This window comes from Copidosoma floridanum, unplaced genomic scaffold (genome assembly GCF_036245765.1).
Source record: "Copidosoma floridanum isolate Cflo_tuat_1 unplaced genomic scaffold, Cflo_Japanese_pri ptg000015l, whole genome shotgun sequence".
In the NCBI taxonomy this organism is placed as follows: domain Eukaryota; kingdom Metazoa; phylum Arthropoda; class Insecta; order Hymenoptera; family Encyrtidae; genus Copidosoma; species Copidosoma floridanum.
Window position 1 is genome coordinate 1,516,208 of NW_028321892.1, and position 21,082 is coordinate 1,537,289.

Sequence of the window (21,082 nt, forward strand, 5' to 3'; positions counted from 1 at the left end):
TTACTACCAAATTATTTAAGTGCAGTACGAGCACCTTTCAAAGCGTTACTTATGACATCTCAAGCTTTTTGTTTTTGGTATTCATGTCTTGTAAAGCAGTTTTAATAATTGCATTTTAAGTACTACCTTGTTTTTTTTAACAGCTCTCTTTTGTTTTTCTTTTGTTAATACCTTGTTCCTTCTGCTTGTCCTTCTTTAGCCCTATACCAAATTTACTATTAAGCTTTAAAGCACTGGTCACAAAGACAGCTGCTGCTTTTTCACCAATACTTGAATCTAAATCTTTAACTCTCTGCAAAGCCTAATCAGCTGAAACCTTATCTGCTTTGTGTCTGGCTTTTAAATCTTGTCAATTTTTTGAGTATGTTATATGTCATGCTCTTTACACTCGGCGTCCAACAGATTAACTCCTACATCTTCTCTAGCAAGACGTTTAGCAAGCTTAGTACCTGAACAACGATACTGATAACTGGGAAAATGAAGCTCAACTGGTAAAAAATCTATGATTTTATTTACAAGATCTCGTCCTATCTTACGATGCATGATAATGATAATGCATGATGATGATGATTATGATTAGTCTCCAGAGGTTGGATCATGACTAAGCGTTGGAGAAAATAAGTAGTGTATTCAAAGTAGATAAACTTTTTGCAACAAAGAGCTTAAAATATCAAAGCGTTATACTATTTAATTTAAAAATTAGTTGTAACTAATTCTTCATACAGAGTAGAGATGAAATTTAAAGAACATTCCATAAAATAACAGATGAGACTTGGCAAGCAGACCTTGTAGAGATGCAGCCTTACGCTCGTGAAAACAAAGGGTGTCGGTATATGCTCACTGTAATAGATGTTTTTTCGAAGCATGCATGAGCTGTAACCATCAAGAAACAAACTGGTAATGAAGTAACTGCGGCGATGCATTTAATGTTTAAAAAAAGACGGCTGTCAGTAAACATGCAAACTGATTGCGGCGAAAAGTTTTGTAATGCAAATTTTCAAATCTCATGCAAAAATATAGATCATTTATAGTCAACTTACAGCAATTTTCAAGCTCTAAAATGCGAGCAATTCAATCGCTCCTTAAAAAATTTTATATGAAAAAAATTCAGTTTGCAAGGCAATTATGAGTAGTTGAATTTGTTACAAAAGTTAATTAAACTATGTAACTATAGAAAACACCAAATAATTGGTTTAAAACTGGAAGACATTGCTGTTACAAATAAAGTTCAAGTCTTAAAGAAGTTTTAAATAAGATGTAAAATTAGCAGTGAGTCAAAATTGAAAATTGGTGATGAAGTATGCGTGAGCAAGACAAAACAAGCGTTTGAGTAAGGTTACAAACCCAATTGGTTGACAGAAATATCTACAACCACATGAGTTACAGAAACAAATCTAACGACGTATTATCTAAAAGATTATCAAGATCAACCTATTTCTGGAGGTTTCTACGAGCAAGAACTGCAGGAAAACAAACATTCTGGTGGATACCTCATAAAGAAGGGCCTTCAAAGGCGTCACAATCAAGTTTTTGTCAAATAGTTGGGCTTTGACAGTACTCACAATAATTGGACAGATCAGTAACTAAGATATTTTGAATTACTTAAAGTTTAAAAATCACGTGATTGTAATATCTATCAAGTAATAATGAAAATGTTACATAGAAAGTATGTTTTAAATAAATACTCAAATTTTAGAGAAAATTGTAATATATTTTTTTACTTTTCTACATTACACGTGAAAAAATGTAATGTGTTTTCCGTTGCACACTATTAATAGTTTAAATTTATTTACAGTATCCAATAATTTATTATAGAATCCTTCGTTTTTAAACAGAGCTGAATTCTAGTGTGCAGAAAAATTTGAAAGTCATCGTCAAGTTCTGCAACCTTCTTGGTTCCGAATGAAGTATAAGCTTTTCTTAGTTTTGACACAATGTACTTCTGGTCAATAATCATTTTGTAGTCAAGTTCAAGTTTCTTCGTTGGTAGAAAATCACTGTCAGCGATTTGGTTGAGCGTTGCAAGATCTATCTTTAACATAACAAAAAAACATTAAAGTAAGTATAAATGATTTATAAATTACATAGGCTGTGTAAATATGCCTAAATGTTCACTATAAGAATATGTTACCTTGGCTGTATTTAGATTTTTTACTAGGTGGTTCACTTAAAGGCGATTTCAGCTTCTATTGCTTAAGTTCAACTTTACTTGGACCTTTGCTGAAGTGTAAAATAAGATTGCCTGGTCGAGGTAACTCCTTATGAAGTACTGACCCCTTTACTATAGGCTTATATGCTAGTGTTCTGTCTATTTTTTAAGGACCAAATACAAGCAGTCCTTGCAGCTTCTCCTACCTAATTGACTACCCCTTCTATCGATCTTTCCCTCTTATTAGACGATTTTTCTTCCACTATGCTATAATGACTCCATGGTAAAGTATCTGTATAACCAGGTTGCAAAAACCGTTTGTCGTTGTGTATACTTAAAGCAATTTTCGTCTCTTTTTCAGTGAATAGCTGATGACACATCTTTCTATGTCGTACAGAGTAGTCAATAATTTGTTTTGTTTGGATCCTGGAGGGATCATGAGCTCAGCACAGAATGGCAAATCGTTGTGTGCGTTACGGAGAATTTTGGGGTAAGCAAGATCTACTTCGAGTATATACCTGATTTTAGCATAATCTTTCACATTTAGAATACCTGTTGGATTAATATTTTCAATCCATTAAAAACCAGCGTAAGGCAATGGTTGGATCATGGCCCAACTATACAAATTATTAACGTCATAATACATGGGATATTTTTTATCCACATCATCACATTTTCCTTCTTCCATGTATGCATTGTTTGCTGTAGCATAGCGATTACATCATTCACTGATCCCACCTCGTATGCTGTGCTCAATAAACATAAGCATGTTAACATTTCTTCACAATTTAAGTTTTACCTTGAATAAATTATTATCAAACCGTAACAAAATTTCTGCGTGATATCCTGCACGAAATCTTACAGGATATCGTGTAAGATTTCTTACACGATAGTCTACATGATATCCTACACGGTATTAAGCAAAATTGTTGGCAACAAAAAAAACTTTATTTTATGTTTAAATTTATGCTGTAAGAATTTATGTATTCTATCTGAGTATTGTATGAATAAGTGAAAATTATTATCTTTCTGGCTGTATTCAATACCCAGATTAATGTGTTAATAAGGAAAAAGTTATTGACAACTTTGTTGTGATATTGACAATAAATTCATTAGTCCCTAATAGCGGGAATTTACAATTGTAACAAAATGGAAGAAAAAGTAAACATGCGTAATAATACGCTGTGACCCATAAGAAAACGTAAGAAGACGTAAGGAGCTATTATTCTTATAGAATTTCGACGTTTTTAACATTTTATTATGTTGTGTTACATTTTCTTACATTTCCGTTACGTTTTAATATAATTTAACACATACTATTACACTAATAATTTTTCATAATAATAACTCTCCTTTTTTTTGTTAACAGTAATTTTTATTCAAAAACGTAGGAAAATGTGTCTAAAAGTTATTAATTATAACAAAATATATAACAGTGTAATAAACTGCCAAAAACTGTAAGCTGTTATAAAATATTACACATGAAGAGATTTCCTTACGTTTTAATAGAGTTTATCACAGTTCTTTTTTCACGAGATTTAAGTGCCTTTTTAAAATCATAATAGTAAACATTATGAGTCGTGAGGTAATATATTAGGTTCAAGTTGACTGTGAGTAAATGTAACAAAACGTAACAAACTGTGACTGCAGTACAACTCCTAACCAAACCTTACATTACATCACAGAAAGTTACGGTTTGTTAAGTTTTCTCACATTATTTTTTTCTGTTGGCGTACTTTTAAATATGGACTAATTTTCACTTGGAATAAAAAGTATATGTTAAGTAAAAGTAAAATCCATAAACAAAAAGTAGTTGTAGAACCAATTACTAGATTTATTGTTGACAAACGTGTTAAAAGACATGAATCAATATAAAATGTACATTTATAAGATGTTAATTATTAATTAGGTAACAAAGGTGGTAAATATTATTCACGAAATGATGAAATAATAAGTAGTGTCTAATCCACTCTGGCCAAGTGGGTAAGTCACTCGACCATGAGTCCTCCGGACCAGGTTCAAATCTCCTAACTGGAGCTAAGAGATGTTTTTTTTTTTACTACTTATATTAGCTTTTCTAACTGCTTTTAAGCAGAAAAAATTTTTAATTACATGGGATACAGTTTACACTCTTTTATTCAGTTTTGAAGAAAGGGGGAAAAAAAACTAATGTGGATACACCGATGTTACAATATTTTTAACCCAGGTCTATATGTAATTACTTATCACCATCATTTTCACATCTATTGTGATATTTCTCCCGTGTATAAGTTATACTGTTCAAAGCACTTACTATATCTTAAATTTTTCATTGTTCCTGATATGATATAACGTTTTGTTGCTGATTCAGAGAATTATGCATTCATTTCTTACTTAGTGACAAGGACAGGCAGAATAATTTTTAAGTTCACAAAGATTTTTAACTTTTCCACTAGTAAAAGTTGCAAACATTGTATTTACAATTAGTCTTGTTATGACCATAACATTATTTTGTACACGACTGCTTATGCGAATAACTTTACTAAAATCAGTATTGTTGTATATATTTGAAATGTGCAAACAATATCTGTAATAAAACATTGTGTATTAGAATTCAGACAAAACATTTTGTAGGTTATTGTTAGTTCGTTCGTTAATAAAATTTTTTTTAGAATGACTCAATAAAAATAATATGCACGAGTCTCTGTCTGCCCTTAAATAATAGTCAAATATTGACATAGGAGCTAAAAAGGTACATTTTCAATGTGCGTTTAAAGTAGCTTACAACGGTTCGCGTAATTGAGGTCAATACATTATACAATCTTAAAAGTTTAAATAATTTATTATAAAAAGTAAAAACATTTCCATAAACTCTTCTTTGTGAGGTAGAGAAAACACACACATATTGCACGAAAAATTACTCAAACAATTAAATTCACTTTGTACTCATATCGTACAAATACGTTCAATGACAGTTTTTTTCGACATGTACATAATTCGATTGATTCTTATCTTACGCGTACTCACAACTATGAAAATTTTTAATTTTTAATTTTCTAAAATTAAGTAAGACTTAACTTTTATTTATGTAAAGGTGATTTTTACGGATAGTAACATGTAGAAAAAGGGTTATTATAAAAACACAAAGAAATTATATGGTTGGAGATTCTTTAGTTTTTTATGTTTTGTCCTCGTACCTTTGAACCAGATACTGTATTGAAAGAGACTTAATTGGGAGTTGTTGCTATGGGCGCGTCACGTTGCTAGTTGTCGATGCACGTTTGAAGGATTAGTAAATAGGTGCACCAGGTAAATAGAGGGGCTTGAGCACATAAAGCAGGGAAAGCGAAGAGGGCTTCAAAGGGCGAACGGGATGGGCAGAGTTAGTCGGGACGTTCTTCAGACAATACAGTGGACGGAACATCAGGATAACGAGTGAGTACTTTCCCCATAGTCTATCGTGGCCTTAGTTAACAGGGGGAAAAGTAATTGAAGGTGTTAGACCTTTTATCGTCAAACAATTGAGTTGGCAGTCCTTGACTCGATCCCGCAAATGTATTGGGATTGATTTACCCAATGTTCAAGTTATTTTTTTTTTTTTCCTACGTGTTTGTGACATTAGTACTCGTTATTCTCTGCTTGGCCCAAAAAGGTTCTTCTGCTTTCTTAGATTGAAAAATTGTATGCGCATCTGTGCTGTTTATTTACCTTTAATGGCTAATGTAACTTTTACGCAAAATACTGAAAGGAGGACCACCAGATGGAAATCTGCCGAGAACTTGAATTTGAGTATTATGAGGTAGAAAAAAATCACTTATGCAGCAAGTATTTCTTACATTTATATAACAAGGAGCGTTTTTTATGCTGAGTACCATTTAAAGGAGGTCGTGAGACAATTTGCTATTATTTCGATGGGTAGATACAACAGATCATACTCTTTGTCAGTAAGATGAGATTCGTATAAGCTACTATAAGAATCTTGTTTTGTTGCTCATGTCTCTAGTTTCTTAAACAGGGATATTTATATAATCATACGGAAATATGCTTTTTTTTGATAAATTTATTCAATTTATATCATATTATAATCATTTGAGAATGTACTTTCGATAATTTTCATTTCATGTGAATATGATGACAGCTTGCTGAGAGATAAAGGCATAAATTTGAAGGTACCTATGAATTGTAGATTAATATCAGTTCCTTCAACATATTTTGTGAAGAAAATGTACTTTTTTTTTGTCTGTGGTAAAAGTTAAACTCTTTCTGGGAAGTTAATAGCAAGTTCTTTTATAAACAAATGAGAAATATAACCGCTTGAGTTATAAAAATTTATCGGTATCATTCGTGAATCATGATAATCATTATTGCACTTGCTATTCGCGGAACCTCGAAACCTGCAATAAAAGAATGTTTTTTTGTTTAGTTTATAAAATAATTATAGGTATTACAGTCAACAAATATGCGTACTTTCCAGTCAGAGAACAACGATCTCTTACTTTTTTTATTAACTGAACTGAAGGGATGGTTACATATATGACATAAAAAAGCTTGATCATACATGATCTTCTCTGTTTATGTATGATCAATTATCTTAATAAGATTTTTATACAATACTTCCAGTTTTAAAGCAAGAAGGTGAAGAATTTTGACAAACCATTTAGCAGATGTCTCATCATTATTTTTATTATTTTGTACAAGTATGTGCTCATTCTTTTTTATTTTAAGTAGAATAGTTTTGCAACTATTCATATTGGTACAATCTTTTTCATATTCTTTCAGTTTATCTTTACACCAAAAGTAGTCCAGGCTTCGGTCTCATATGTCTCTGGCATAATGATGTTCAGACAACTGTTTGCGGATCAAACGTGACAAATTCTTAATCTAAACATAATGGTATCTATACTCGGTATTTGAATCATCCTTAATATTGATTTTATTATCATCCTCCTCATCATCAATATAAAAACTTTTAACAAGTAAAAGGTTAACATGATCTTTTTTTTAGTTTCCTGATAAATAACTTGGACAAACAGTGTAAGTATTACCTTTCTTTTTAAAAAAATATAATTCAATCAAAACATTATTTTGTTTTTTAAATTTGGAATTTTTTTTAAGGGTAACATGGAACTTAATATCATTAAAATTTGACTTGTTTTCGTATCTTCTATGATTTGAGACACGGCTTACATTCTTATTTATCGAATGCAAAAATAATAAAATAGACTATTGAAATCATTGATTGTCTGTGTTGACAATATTTATACAAGCGTTTTTTTTTTTTTTTTTTTTTTGTAATCTGGTAAGTCTATAAATTACCTACCTCGCATGGGATTTAATTTATTGATGTTAATGAATAAATTTAATATTGAACGTAAACACCAGCCAGAACCGGCTTTTTCAAAGTCATACATACTTTGCTCAATTAATTGTTGCATATTCTTATCAAACCAATCGTCTACATCAATTATTTGATAAATGGATCGTGACTTTGTATTCAAGAATTTTAGATCTGTTCTTTCAATGTTATTTTTGACTGTAACATATTCAGATGACAACACTGTGTTAACTTCAAGTGCTTCATGTTTGCTAAGAGATTATTGTATTCGATTGAAAAAGTGCTTGTTTGCATTTTTCAAAAAATTACTCAAATCTAAATATCTTAAGTTAACAATCAATGCTGTTATGATTTGTCCATCGAAAGCACTACCAACATCTTCAAGACTTACTATTTTATTGTTTTAAGCAACTGCAAATGTTGTTGACGGTATTGCTGATGCTATGGATGCCCCTGCAGCTATACCTTTACTTTGAACGTAATTGATAGAATTATTCTTAAATTTGCTAGTTGACGCAATTTTGTATTATTTTCCTGGTCAAACACTTCGGATTCATTTTTAAATGCTGTTACTGCTGCTTTAACTTTACAATCACTGTCTAATATAAAAACTTCAAACTCATTGATCAATAATAATTATTTTAGCTGCTTCCACTATTCTTAAGCAATCATAAAATACTTGTATTAAAGTTCTTAGTAAAGCTATCACTGATTGTAATTTTTGCATTTCTTACTGAAAAAAAGATATTGTTATTAATAACTAAAAAAAATCACTATCCTGAAGAACTGTTAAACTGCTATCTAACTGAATTTGGATATAACCAGCATCATATCTATTTATAGTTTGCTAATATGTTTTCCATAGCTGGTGAGCCACACCTTTTAAATATTGTGCGGTAGTAGTAGCCAGAGCTAACTCGAAACTACAAGCGTTCTTACTTATGGATTATAAAAAAGTGAGCTTTTTGAGCAGCTCTTAATCTGTTATATTACAAAACTTTTTGAAAAAAAGTGGTGATACGAGGGTGGAAAGGGGTAGAGGTAAGGGGGTAGGTAGTTTACAGTTAATTGTATGAAAAATTCATTACAAAATTTGAAAGTTAAAATTTACATTTTAAAACATTACCATTTAACAATTTACAAAAATCAGATTTATAGCAACTCATGGTAAAAATATATACTATTATTTTCCAATTTCGAAAGTTTATATTTACATTACCTTCATAGCAAGGACTTACACACTATTACAACTGTTACTATTATTACTAAAACTACAACAACTACTACAACCACTACAACTACTACTGCTACTACTACTACTACTACTACTACTACTTCTACTACTACTACTACTACTACTACTACTACTACTACTACTACTACTACTACTACTACTACTACTACTACTACTACTACTACTACTACTACTACTACTACTACTACTACTACTACTACTACTACTACTACTACTACTACTACTACTACTACTATTACTACTACTACTACTACTACTACTCCCGGGTGGGGTTTTCGCTAGTTTCTCCATACCGGGCGCTTCCCCGGGTGGCGGATAGGGGCATCCTCTTGAAATAAGAGGTGACGATGGGCAGCTGGGGTGGCTCTCTATGGTGGTTGTCGGGGGCGTGGATCGGGGGGCGTGTGTGGCGCTGGCGTGTGTATCTGCGGCGATGTGGACGGGGGACTAGTGCCCCATGCCTCTATCGGTGTGGATGAATGGGCCGGCTCTACTTGTGCTCCGTGTTCTTCGCTTTTTGCTTCTTCCGTGGGTGGCACTCCATTGCTTGATGCGGGCCAACAAAAACTAGCACCCGTCGTGTATAGAAGTAAGCGGCGGTTAAAACATTCTTCTCAGATACATGCATCACACACTCTTACTAAACAAACACAGGGACACTTACGGATTGTTCTGGGTTGCGTGTGGCGGGTCCTTTTCCGGGCTTGCGTTGGGGGCCCGGCCACGGATGAAGCCGGATGATGAGGCCCGGGTAAGTCTGGGTAACCACATCTGATATGGCTGTACGCCTCATGAACAAAAAAGACGTGGTGGGCCGACTAATCTAGGCTTACTACCACTGAGGAGGCTATATGGCGGCACCCTAGTGCCTTACGCCAGCCCGTTTTGTTGGGTTGTCTGCGTGGTCTCGGGACTGTATGCCTGCCGCTCGTCTCCCTGGGATGACCGTTGTGTACCAACAAATACATACATTACACACGAACACCCTTCTTACACTTGTTACTCAACGCCAGGGCAGTCTCCGCGGGTGGGACTGAGGGAGAGTGGCGACTCCCGGCCGGCCCGAGCAAGTAGCATCTCTCTCTGATAACAGAGAGAGCTGCTGCCCTGGTTTTAACCCTTTCCAAATGCTTATTTCTAGGAAAAAAAGGGTAGTGCTGGCCTTCGCGGGTCAGTACGAAACTAAAAAGATGCCAAAATGAAAAACGTCGATGTAAAACAGGTACCCCAGGCGGTAACCTCTCTGAGGGAATCCGCCGTCAGTTCCGATCCGGTGAAAGCCCGGGTGACTGACGCAGGCCCCACGGATTCTGGGGGGGGCCACAAAGACGTGTCTCATGGCCAACAGGGACTGCTAAATGTTCCATGGCCTTTCTTTTCAGACAAAGGACGACGAGGAAGCCTGTCGAGTATAGGCACTAACGACACCGAGGTTAGCAAGGTGTCGGTATTTAGCAACCAGACCCAGGAAGAGCTTGCCTTTTTAGATGAAAGTGCCACTAGGCTCGGAAAAAAGCGACAGCAAGTTGCTGATAAAGTCCAATCAGCAACGAATGACATTACAGAGACGCTAAAACTGATTAATGATAAGTACGGCAACACAGCAAACGCTATTAAAAATGGGCTCAAAGCGGCGCTTAAGCATCTTCAAGAGGCAGAGGTGCTAAGAGAACGCTGTCTTACTGAAGAAGATTTGTACATGAACGCTTGGAAGTCGTCATTTGAATCCCTGCAGTGGAGGGAAAAAAGGCGAGATAATTTCCGTCGGCATGTACAGAAACGAACCCTGAACACTGCCTTAAAGGAAATAGAACGAAGTAAGAGAAACAGGAGCCCATCGGACAGCCCTGAAAAACGCCAGCATACTATGTCTTCAAAGAAAAAGAAGACAGGTAGTGGCAAACAAGAGGAAATTCCCCTGAATGACAAAACAAGCCAGAAGAAAAAAGTGGACCCCACAACAACAGTAGTAGTAAAGATGGCTGAAGGGCAGACCTTTGCAACGGTGCTGAAGACTATGAAGGCGAACTTTGACCCCGATAAGGCTAAAGTGGCAGTCCAAAGTGTTGTCACTACGAAAAAAGGAGACATACTTATTAAAGCCAAAGGTGTAGAGAATGCTACTGCATTCTCACAGCAAATTGAAAAGTCGGTAGCCGGACAGGGTACCGTGAAAATGAGCGACAGAAAAGTGACATTAGAGGTCCGAGACCTGGATGCCATTGTAGAGGAAGATGAGGTCAAAGAGGCTTTCGCTAGGACTTTTGGACATCAGAGCCAGGAGCTAGAAGTTGCTCTCTTAAAGCCAAATGCCAGAGGACAGAGGCTGGCTTTAATCAAGGTGGACGAAACAACTGCCAGACAAGTAGAAAAGGAAGGCAGGTTACGAGTTGGCTTTGTAAGCTGCCGAATTCGAAGAAGAATCGAAGTAACAAGATGTTTTAAATGCCTGGGATATGGACACGTCTCGGGCAACTGTAGGGAAGAAAACAGATCCAAGCTTTGCTTCCGGTGTGGAAGCTCAAACCACCGAAAGAAAGAGTGCCTAGGTCCAGCACGGTGCTTCCTTTGCCCAACAACGGACAACAAGCACGAAGCAGGCAGCGGAAGCTGCCCTTTATTTAGAAGAGCCCTGAAAGAGGCCAGGGATAAGGCCCAAGCAGGGTCAAAATAAGGCAGAAAGGCCTTCAGTGGAAAGACAGGCTTATGTGGACCCACGCTGCGCTGGGTACTTTTTACCTATCAGCAAGGGAAAGCATTAAGCTTATAGTGGTGCTGGCTGAGTAGGCGGCCTACTATGAAGCGCTAGACAGGGTGCTGGTCCTCAGGGACCCCGAGTCCTTTTCAGGACTCGAGAGCATCAGCACCTCTAGCAAATGGTGGCGAGTTAGCTCGTTAATGCTGTGAGACGCGATGGTCTCCCTGGTGGCTCCACCCCGAAGTAATGCTAACGCGGTTCCGGGGTGGATCAAAAGCCACGCGGCATGGGGGGGGTTTTAGTGGGTATGGGTGGTCTAATAAAAAAAATCCACCGAGTCCCACACTACCGCTGTCCCTGCGGTGTGCCTCAATGCATTTCCCCTCCCTCCACAAAAAAAAAAAAAAAAAAAAAAAAAAAAAAAAAAAACTACTACTACTACTACTTTTTGCTTTTTGCTGCTTCCGTGGGTAGCACTCCATTGCTTGATTCAGGCCAAAAAAAACTAGCACCCGTCGTGTATAGAAGTAAGCGGTGGTTAAAATATTCTTCTCAGATACATGCGTCACACACTCTCACTAAACAAACACTGGGACACTTTAGGATTGTTCTGAGTTGCGTGTGGTGGGTCCTTTTCCGGGCTTGCGTTGGAGGCCTGGCGGCGGGTGAATCCGGATGATGAGGCCCAGGTAAGTCTGGGTAACCACATCTGATATGACTGTTTGCCTCATAAATAAAAAAGACGTGGTGGGCCGACTAATCTAGGCTTACTACCACTGAGGAGGCTATACAGCGGCACCTTAGTGCCTTACGCCAGCCCGTTTTGTTGGGTTGTCTGCGCGGTCGTGGGACTGTACGCCTGCCACTCGTCTCGCTGGGATAACCGTTGTGTAACAACATATACATACATTACACGAACACTATTCTCAGACTACTACTCTCCCGAAGGTGTCATGCGTACCGTGCCGAAAGGTTAGTTGGCCGCTGGGGTACTGGCCGTCTCAAACGGTGCCTCGTGGATACCTGGCGACCTCCACGAGTATTTAGCCTTACCGGCACATGCGGGGCTCTGTGTCGGCGGACTTCAATTTCCCTAGCTACTCGTGGGAACAAAATGAAGGTTAATTTTTTAAGGGTTTTGGGGAAGGGTTCTATACGTGAGGGTGGTAAAGGCCGCGGCAACGCAGTGGGAGAGGAGAGCCAGGAAGAGGCTATCTTCAACCACTTGCTGCAAGTTTTGGTCAAGCTGGGTGGACTCGTTAAAAAATACGGGACCACCCAGAAGGACACAAGAAGTGGAGTAGAGGAGGCCCTGTTCGCAGCTCAGGGCCTCCAAAAGAAGTTGGCTAATGTCGTGGCTGGGGTGGGGGGGTCGGGGTCCCCACCTCTCTTTTCGACGCCTTCAGGGGAGAAGAAGAGGAAGACTGTGGGGAGCTCTCCAAGTCCCACTTTCCTGGCGCGACCGCCAAAAAAAAAGACGTGGTGGTTGGAGTACAGTCCAGATGAGAAGGAACGGACCCTGCCCACAAAGGAAGAAAATGGAGACAGTAACCCTTCTGATCAAAAAGAGTGGAAGACCGTCTCCAAAAAAAGAAAGAAAAAAAAAAAGAAGATGGAGAAAGAGGAGGGCGCCTACCCAAAAAAAATTTTGGAGGGGTGCCTACCTCCTGGAATTGCTGGGAAGCCGCATTGGAGGGCCAGGCCAGAGGCAATCCTCATCAAGCCAGCTGAGCGTAAAAAGTATGCCGAGGTCCTGGCCCAGATGAAAAAGGTGAACCTGGACGAGGTTGGGGTGGGGGTGGCATTGGTCAGGGAGATGAGGACGGGTGGAGTCCTCGTCGAACTGCGAAAGGCCAACGCTGAGCGTCGCGACGCGTTTGCGGCAGCGTTAAAAAGTGCTGTGGCTGATGCTGGTGGCGTTCGCACCCTCGTCCCGCGTCTCGTCTGGGAAATCCAAGATGTGGACCCGACGGTGACCGAAGAAGAGGTTACGGCGGCAATGAAGGGTCGTCTCGACGGGGCTGCTCTACCAGAGATGGTCGTGCGGCTTTCGTCGGAAACGACCAGAGGAAACAGGGTCGCCTATATTGAGGCCCCTGCGTCTGCGGCGGCGGTCCTCGACAAAATGGACTACCTGCGGCTTGGTTGGGTCAACTGCAGGAGTTGGCCCAGGATTAAGGCCGAGCGTTGCTACAGGTGCCTTAAGTTCGGCCACATCTCTCACCAGTGTGGCGGGCCTGACAAAACCGGGGCGTGCTTTAGGTGTGGCAAAAACGGTCACGTGGCACGGAGCTGCTTGCAAAAAGAAGCAAGCTGCTACTTGTGCGAGAACGTGAACCTGACGCCAAATACCAGCCACGTTGCTGGGTCTCCCAGGTGTGGAGCCCTACGGGTGGCTATAGGAATAGCTTCAAAGAAATGGCGCTGATCCTGCAGGTGAATCTTGATAGGACCGTGCTCGCGCACGATCTACTGGACCAGTTTTCCCGTGCCAGGGGTGTGGATTTGCTCTTCATAAATGAGCCATCCCGCACGTTACTAGGCCAAGGCTGGTACTGTGACAGGACAAGAGGCACAGCCATCCTGATTCGCAGCGAAAAGTTCTCCGTATCCGATACTGGAGGTGGAGACGGGTTCGTGTGGATCAGGTGTGGTAGCGTTTTCTATGTAACTTGCTACATATCCCCTAACATTTCGATTGGTGTCTTCAGAGAGCAACTTGCCGAACTCGAGGATACCGTCCGAGTGTGCAGGGAAAGTGGTGATGTAGTCCTGGCCGGCGACTTTAACTCCAAGGCCATCGCTTGGACGGAGCCGAGAACCACCCCCGATGACAGGCGGTGTTAGAGATGGCTGCAAGGCTGGATCTAATCGTCATGAACTCTGGTGGTTCAGCAACGTTCAGGTGATCTGGTAATCGGGGAACGATCATCGTTCTCAAGCTGGTGTCATCAGAAATGGTGGCATGGGTCTCTGACTGGCGAGTCCTGGAGGACTACGCGGTTAGTTATCACCAGTACGTCAGCTTCGTGATACACGAAGATCGTGGTGCAAGCTCACGAGATGTAAACCGAAGGCACGTAAACAGGTGGAACGTTGCAAAACTCAATCGAGAATTGCTACTGGAAGCCATGGTTGGCGCGCCACTTTCAGCCGATTTAAACAAGATCAAAAATCAAGTGGAGGCTGAGGCACTCGTGAGTGGTACGACGAGACTGGTCGAGGAATGGTGCGACGCGTGTATGCCCAAAAGGTCTGCCAGGAGGGGTCGACGATCGTGCTACTGGTGGACCGAGGACATTGCTAACTTGCGCAGAGAGGTGCAGCATCTACGGCGTCTTGCACAGCGACACAGAACTCGCGAAGGCGCCGGGGCAGCTGCTACCGCGTACAAGGTGGTAAAAAAAGCGCTGGTGAGGGCTATCAAGGTAAGCAAGAACCGGTGCTGGCGCGAGCTCATTACAGAGGTGGATAAGGACACGTGGGGCCTGGGCTACCGGATCACGTTAAAAAGACTTCGCGGTTCGGACCCGACGCCACTGATGGAACCTTCCGTCTTGGAGAGAGTGATCTCTTGCCTTTTTCCGGAGCATCCCGCTAGGAGGCGGGAGAACATAAGTGTAGAACAGGTACCTCTCTTCACTCTCAAGGAATTGAGGTTGGTGGTATTGGAGACGCCGGAGCATAAGGCCCCCGGTCCAGACGGGGTGCCGTCCGAAGTCCTCAAGATCATAGCTGCGGAGAAGCCACACGTTATGTTGGATACGTTCAATGCATGCCTGCGCGTTAGACTGTTTAGCAGGCGTTAGAAGATCCAAAGGCTTGTTCTTCTGGACAAGGGCAAGCCACCCCCCCTGGTCCCGTCGTCATTCCGACCCTTAGGTATGTTGAACAATGCTGGAAAGATGCTGGAGAGGCTGATAAGAACCCGCTTGAGAGGGGAAGTCAGCCACTCAGAAAACCAGTACGGGTTTCGAAAGGGGCGATCGACGGTTATGGCTGTGGCTGAGGTTCTCGAGTCGGTCAAGGAGGAATGGAAACCCTCTCATAAGACGAGGAGCGTCTGTATCCTGGCGACTCTCGACGTAAAAAATTCCTTCAATTCGGCAAAATGGTCCGACATAATGAGGGCTCTGAAGCACCAGAATGTACCGGACTACCTGAGAAAGATCCTAGACAGTTACCTCCAGGATCGAGTACTCCGGTACGACACGAAGGATGGACCAAAAGAGAGGCGTCTGACGTCGGGAGTCGCTCAGGGATCTGCCCTTGGCCCCAATCTTTTGCGCCTTGAATGCCTCCGGGGGTCAAGCTGACGGGCTTTGCTGACGACATAGCATTACACGTCACAGCGAGATCGCGAGAGGAGGCCGATAGTGTTGGAGTGGCTCCGGAATCACGGTTTTGAGCTAGCTGTAGAAAAAACGGAGATGGTCGTCCTTACCAGGCAGAGGTGGTTTGGGGGTGACTTTTGCCTGAGCGTTGCGGGTGAGGTAATCTGCGCGAGCCTGGTGGTGCGCTACCTTGGAGTGTGGATCGATTCACGACTCACCTTCGGGGAGCACATCAGAAGAGCAACCGATAAAGCCGCTGGGGTCTCTGGGGTGCTTTCACGGTTAATGCCGAACTTTGGGGGCCCGCGGGAAGCCAAAAGACGGCTCCTTGCGTCGGTCTCCAACTCGATCCTGCTGTAAGGCGCGGAGGTATGGGCGGACGCACTCGCGAGGAAGGATGTCCGAGAGCGCTTAACTTCGGTGCAGCGCATCGGATCTCTACAAATCGCGTGTGCCTACCGCACGGTCTCCTCCGCTGCTGCTATGGTGATAGCACGAACGATTTCCTTCGTGTTACTTGCGCAGGAGCAGTGAAGGAAATTCCTGGGCTCTGGCGACGAAAGTGATAGTGACAGACGGGAGAAAACGTTGACGACATGGCAACAGTAGTGGTGTTGGGCTGTAGTGGGTAGATGGACGCACCGCCTGACTCCGCTCTTGCGGCCATGGGTGAAGAGAGGGCATGGAGAGGTAAACTACTACCTCACCCAGTTCCTCTCTGGGCATGGCCAGTTCGATGGGTGGCGGTGAAGGCATCCCCTAGGTGTTCTTACTGCCCTGCGTTGGATGATACCGTCGAACATACGTTTTTTGTGTGTGAGAGATGGCACCGTAAGCGCCAGTGGCTGGTGGACAAGATCGGCGTGGCACCCACTCCTGAAACCATCATCTCTGAGATGCTCAGCAGCGAAGAGGGGTGGACGGCAGTGGATGGCTTCTTCGGGTCAGTCCTCCAGCAGAAAAAAGAAGAGGAGAGAGCCGCCGTGCAGGTAACGGGGGCCCCTGAGTGAAGAATGCGGACTCAAGCTGCGCTAAGTATTTATACTCATCAGCACGTGGAAGCATCAATAAAGCGCTACAAGACGGGTGCTGGTCCTCAGGGACCCCGAGTCCTTTTCAGGTCTCGAGAGGATTGGCACCTCTAGCAACTGGTGGCGAGCTTGCTCGCTAATGCTGTGAGATACGATGTTCTCCCTGGTGGCTCCACCCTGAAGTAATGCTAACACGGTTCCAGGGTAGATCAAAAACCACGCGGCATGGGGGGGTTTTAGTGGGTATGGGTGGGTATGGGTGGTCTAATAAAAAAAATCCACCGAGTCCCACACTACCGCTGTCCCTGCGGTGTGCCTCAATGCATTTCTCCTCCCTCCACAAAAAAAAAAAAAAAAAAAAAAAAAAAAAATACTACTATTACTACTACTTCGTCGAAATTTTTTAAAAATTAAAGAACTGAACGGAACCTTTTTTTCCGTTACAAAAATCGTCTAGGTATTTTTTTTCTGACGCTTTTGACTTTCTTTTTTTTTTGCAGCTACCACTAAACTTCGTTGTTTAAGTTTTTCTATAGCCTGTCTTTTCTTTTCTTTCACCCTTTTAATTTTTGAATTGTTTCTAGCCTGCTGTTTTGAATCTTTATCATTTCCTTGAATGCGTCTTTTATCATTTTTTTTCCCTTTCGATTATTTTACATTTTTGCTTTTGAACAGCTGTTTCGACCCTCAAGGTCAAAATGTTCCTATCTTTAATGGTCCATTCTTCTGGATTATTTGACAGCGAATGCTTCATACCTAATGGAACTATCTTTGATGAAACCAGCAGAGGAGCTTCATGCTGTGGCGTACAATATAGTTGTGTGCTAGAAGTGAAATAAAAAAATTTTTTTGTGTGAAGTAAATTAACGTGTGAAATAACATTTGGTCAGGTCAATGCAAATAAAAATTTTTCTGCGAATTACATAGTCACGCGATGTGTCGAATGTGAGAGAGCCCGTGTGGACGAGTTAGTCTAGAGAGAGACGCCACTGGTGTAACACGCATACACGAGGCGTGCTCCGTTTAAGCTCATTAAAATTACGTATTTGTGAAATAATACAGTGAGTTTATACAATTCATTTACCTCGACTACTCCCCTTCCTTCTATTAAAAAAATCTGGCGACCGTGATAGGTCGCGGGAGTCAGTAATTTATCGAAAGTTCTTTGTTCGCGATCGACTAACCTCAAAATGGACGGCGCGAAGAGGCAAAGAACTGTACAACGTACTTCATTTACGAAGTGTCTCAATGCATTTATTGCTTAATGCAATAATGCTACGGTCACTACCGATGCTCGCAGTGTCGCGTTACAGTTGCTCGAAACAAGAATGCAAGAGCTAGAAATAGCAAACTCAAAGTTTGTTGATTTGTTGTGTGGTGCGAACAAAACGGAAGACGACGAGATCGTGCAAGAGATCGAAGCTCACGGTGAATACAAGAAGAAGTTTTTAGAAGCTAAAGTGAAGTACTTAAGCGAAATTAGTGCATCACAGGCACCAACAAGTGAAGTGCGTGCAAATCATGCAGTACAAAACTTCGACAAACCGTACAAACTGCCTACGCTAGATGTGCCGAAATACTCAGGAAGAGTTAAAAAGTGGCTTCAGTTTTGGTCATTTTTTCAAAAATATCACGAAGACGCGAATCTTTCCAAGGAAGTAAAACTTGAGTACTTGAAGGGAATGATGCAACCAGGTTCAAAAGCATTTGGTATTGTTGATGGATATCCGACAACAGCGCAGAACTACGATCCAGCGTTTGAAAGTCTCAAGAGTCGTTACGGACGAGACGATTTATTGATCGAGTTCTACACTAGAGAATTGTTGACTTTGACAATACAAAACGCCACGAAAAAGAAAGAAGACCAATTAGATATTGCATTATTTTACGACAAGTTATCAGCTCATATTCGTGCTCTTGATACATTGGGTGTTAAAACGGACAATTTTGCAACAATGCTATATCCGCTCATGGAATCTTCAATGCCCAAAGAAATTCTTAGAATGTGGCAACGCTCGCGGTTGATTTCAGCGACAGCCAACGACAACGACATGCGAGGAGCTCCGGTTTCCGACGGTTTGACGAAGTTGTTGGAATTTTCGAAAATTGAGGTTACAAACGAAAAAAGAATCAACTTAGCCATCAACCATTTCGCAGTACCAATGGAAGAGAAAAAAGAGAAGACGAAGGATAGCAAGCAGAAAGAAAGCAAGGTGACGTCATCGAAGGAAGTAGCTACTGCCAGCGCATTATTTTCAAGTGAACACAAAGGTACGAAGTGTATATTTTGCGGTGAAAATCACGGTAATTCGAGTTGCGAGAACGCGAGAAAAATGTCGTTTGATAGTAGGAAAAAACTAATCAAAGAAAATTACTGCTGTTTCAAATGTTTGATACCGAATTATCGCTCAAATAAATGCCAAGTGAAAATAACATGCGCGTGGTGCGGTAATCGTCATTCTATTCTCGTTTGTCCGGATTTGAACAAAGAGTCGAATAGTGCGAAGCCGCCGAAGAGTGATGAGTCCAAGAAAAGTGAGCATCCAGAGCAAAATCTCACGAGTTTTTGTAGTTCACCTGACGTTTATTTACAAACACTGCGTGTCGTATTGTATTCCGAGACGAAAGAAAAGGTTGCACGCGTAGTTATTGATCAAGGCTCGCAGAGATCATACATTCGTTCTGATGTTGCCAAGTTGTTAGGTTACGAATCTATTGGTAAACGTGAAGAGACTCATACATTGTTTAGTGGCGCTAACTCAAACACTCAAGAGCATGATGTGTATTTGATACGGATGAAAAGTCTTGAAAGTTATTACGCTTGCAATTTTCCAGTTATGAACGAAAAAGTTATTTGCTCGGATATTCCACGAATTTCACTTGCTAATTGGATAGATAAATTAAAAAGTAATAATATTTTTCTCTCTGACTTGGAAACAAACTCTACGTATAGTAACGATTCGATTGATGTCTTGATTGGTGCTGACGTCGCTGGAAAACTTTTTACTGGTAATAAGTATGATTTACAAAACGGTTTGACAGCTTTTGAGTCAAATTAAGGTTGGGTTGTTATGGGTAAAGTTCCAAGTAGAGAGAGAAAGGATTGTGCGTTGAACGCTATATCAATATTCGTGAGCGAAGCAAAAATATCTGATTTGTGGAATTTAGACGTTCTAGGGATAAAAGATCCGATCAAAAAGAACGATGAGTTTGAGCGAGAAATAATGATCAAACAAAATTTTATCAAGACTGTTTGTTTTGAAAATGATAAGTACAGTGTTGATTTGCCTTGGGTTGATGACCACGCACTAGTCTCTACTAATTTAGATTCATGTAAAAGTAGATTAGACAATACTATGAAAAAACTTCAAAAGAACAATTTGTACGATGAGTATGATAAAGTTTTGATGGAATGGCTCGATCAAGGCATCATCGAACCTGTACCCAAAAATAAAGTTTATGATTTCTCTTACTGTTAACCTCATCGCCCAGTTATAAAATCAGGTAGTACTACGCCAGCTCGACCGGTCTTCGATGCTTTTTCCAGCGAAAAGGGGTCTCCCGCTTTTAATAAATGTTTAGAGAAGGGACCAAATTTGATAGAATTAATTCCGGACGCGTTATTGAGATTTCGTGAAAACGAAATTGGCGTGATTTGCGGATATTCGTAAAGCCTTCTTACAGATCGGAATCAACGAGAAAGATCAAAACTATTTACGCTTTCTATGGTTTTTGAATGATCAGTTGATAATTTTTCGACATAGATATGTAGTGTTCGGTCTCACGTGTAGTCCGTTTTTATTGATGGCTGTTATAGAATATCATTGTCGCACACGGTACGCAAATTTTTTCCAGATTTGTGGTCGAAAGAAAATATCGACAAATTAGCAAGATCCTTTTATGTTGACAATTGTGTCACGAGTGTTCGAACAGCTGACGAGTTAAGTTCTTCTATCAAAGATGCTAAAGAAATAATGGCAAAAGACGGATTTGAACTTAGAGGGTGGAAGTACACGAACGACGGTGCTGAAAAAGAAATTACTTAAGTACTCGGAATTTTATTTGATAAGTCTCGCGATACCTTGTTGATCAACCCTTCGTTGTTCGGTAAATATAACAACGAAATAACGAAACGTATAGTTCTCTCAGCAGCAGATAAAGTCTTTGATCCAATCGGTCTTACTTCTCCAGTAGCATTGATGCCGAAGTTGATATTTAAGAAGTTGTGCGAGTTAAAAGTTGATTAGGATACACAAGTCGACGATAAAAGAAAAGAGGAATTCTTATTATGGTATGAGCAA

The 21,082-nt window shown here is 40.8% G+C and overlaps 1 protein-coding gene across 1 annotated transcript; it reads left to right on the forward strand.

Annotated features, from left to right (window-relative positions):
• Positions 1-18,109: 18,109 nt before the first annotated feature.
• Positions 18,110-20,827, forward strand: LOC149374706 (uncharacterized). Its single transcript, XM_089592264.1, has 2 exons — positions 18,110-19,688; positions 20,637-20,827. The coding sequence occupies exons 1-2, from the start codon at positions 18,110-18,112 to the stop codon at positions 20,825-20,827; spliced, it is 1,770 nt and encodes a 589-aa protein (XP_089448390.1).
• The last annotated feature ends 255 nt before the right edge of the window (positions 20,828-21,082 follow it).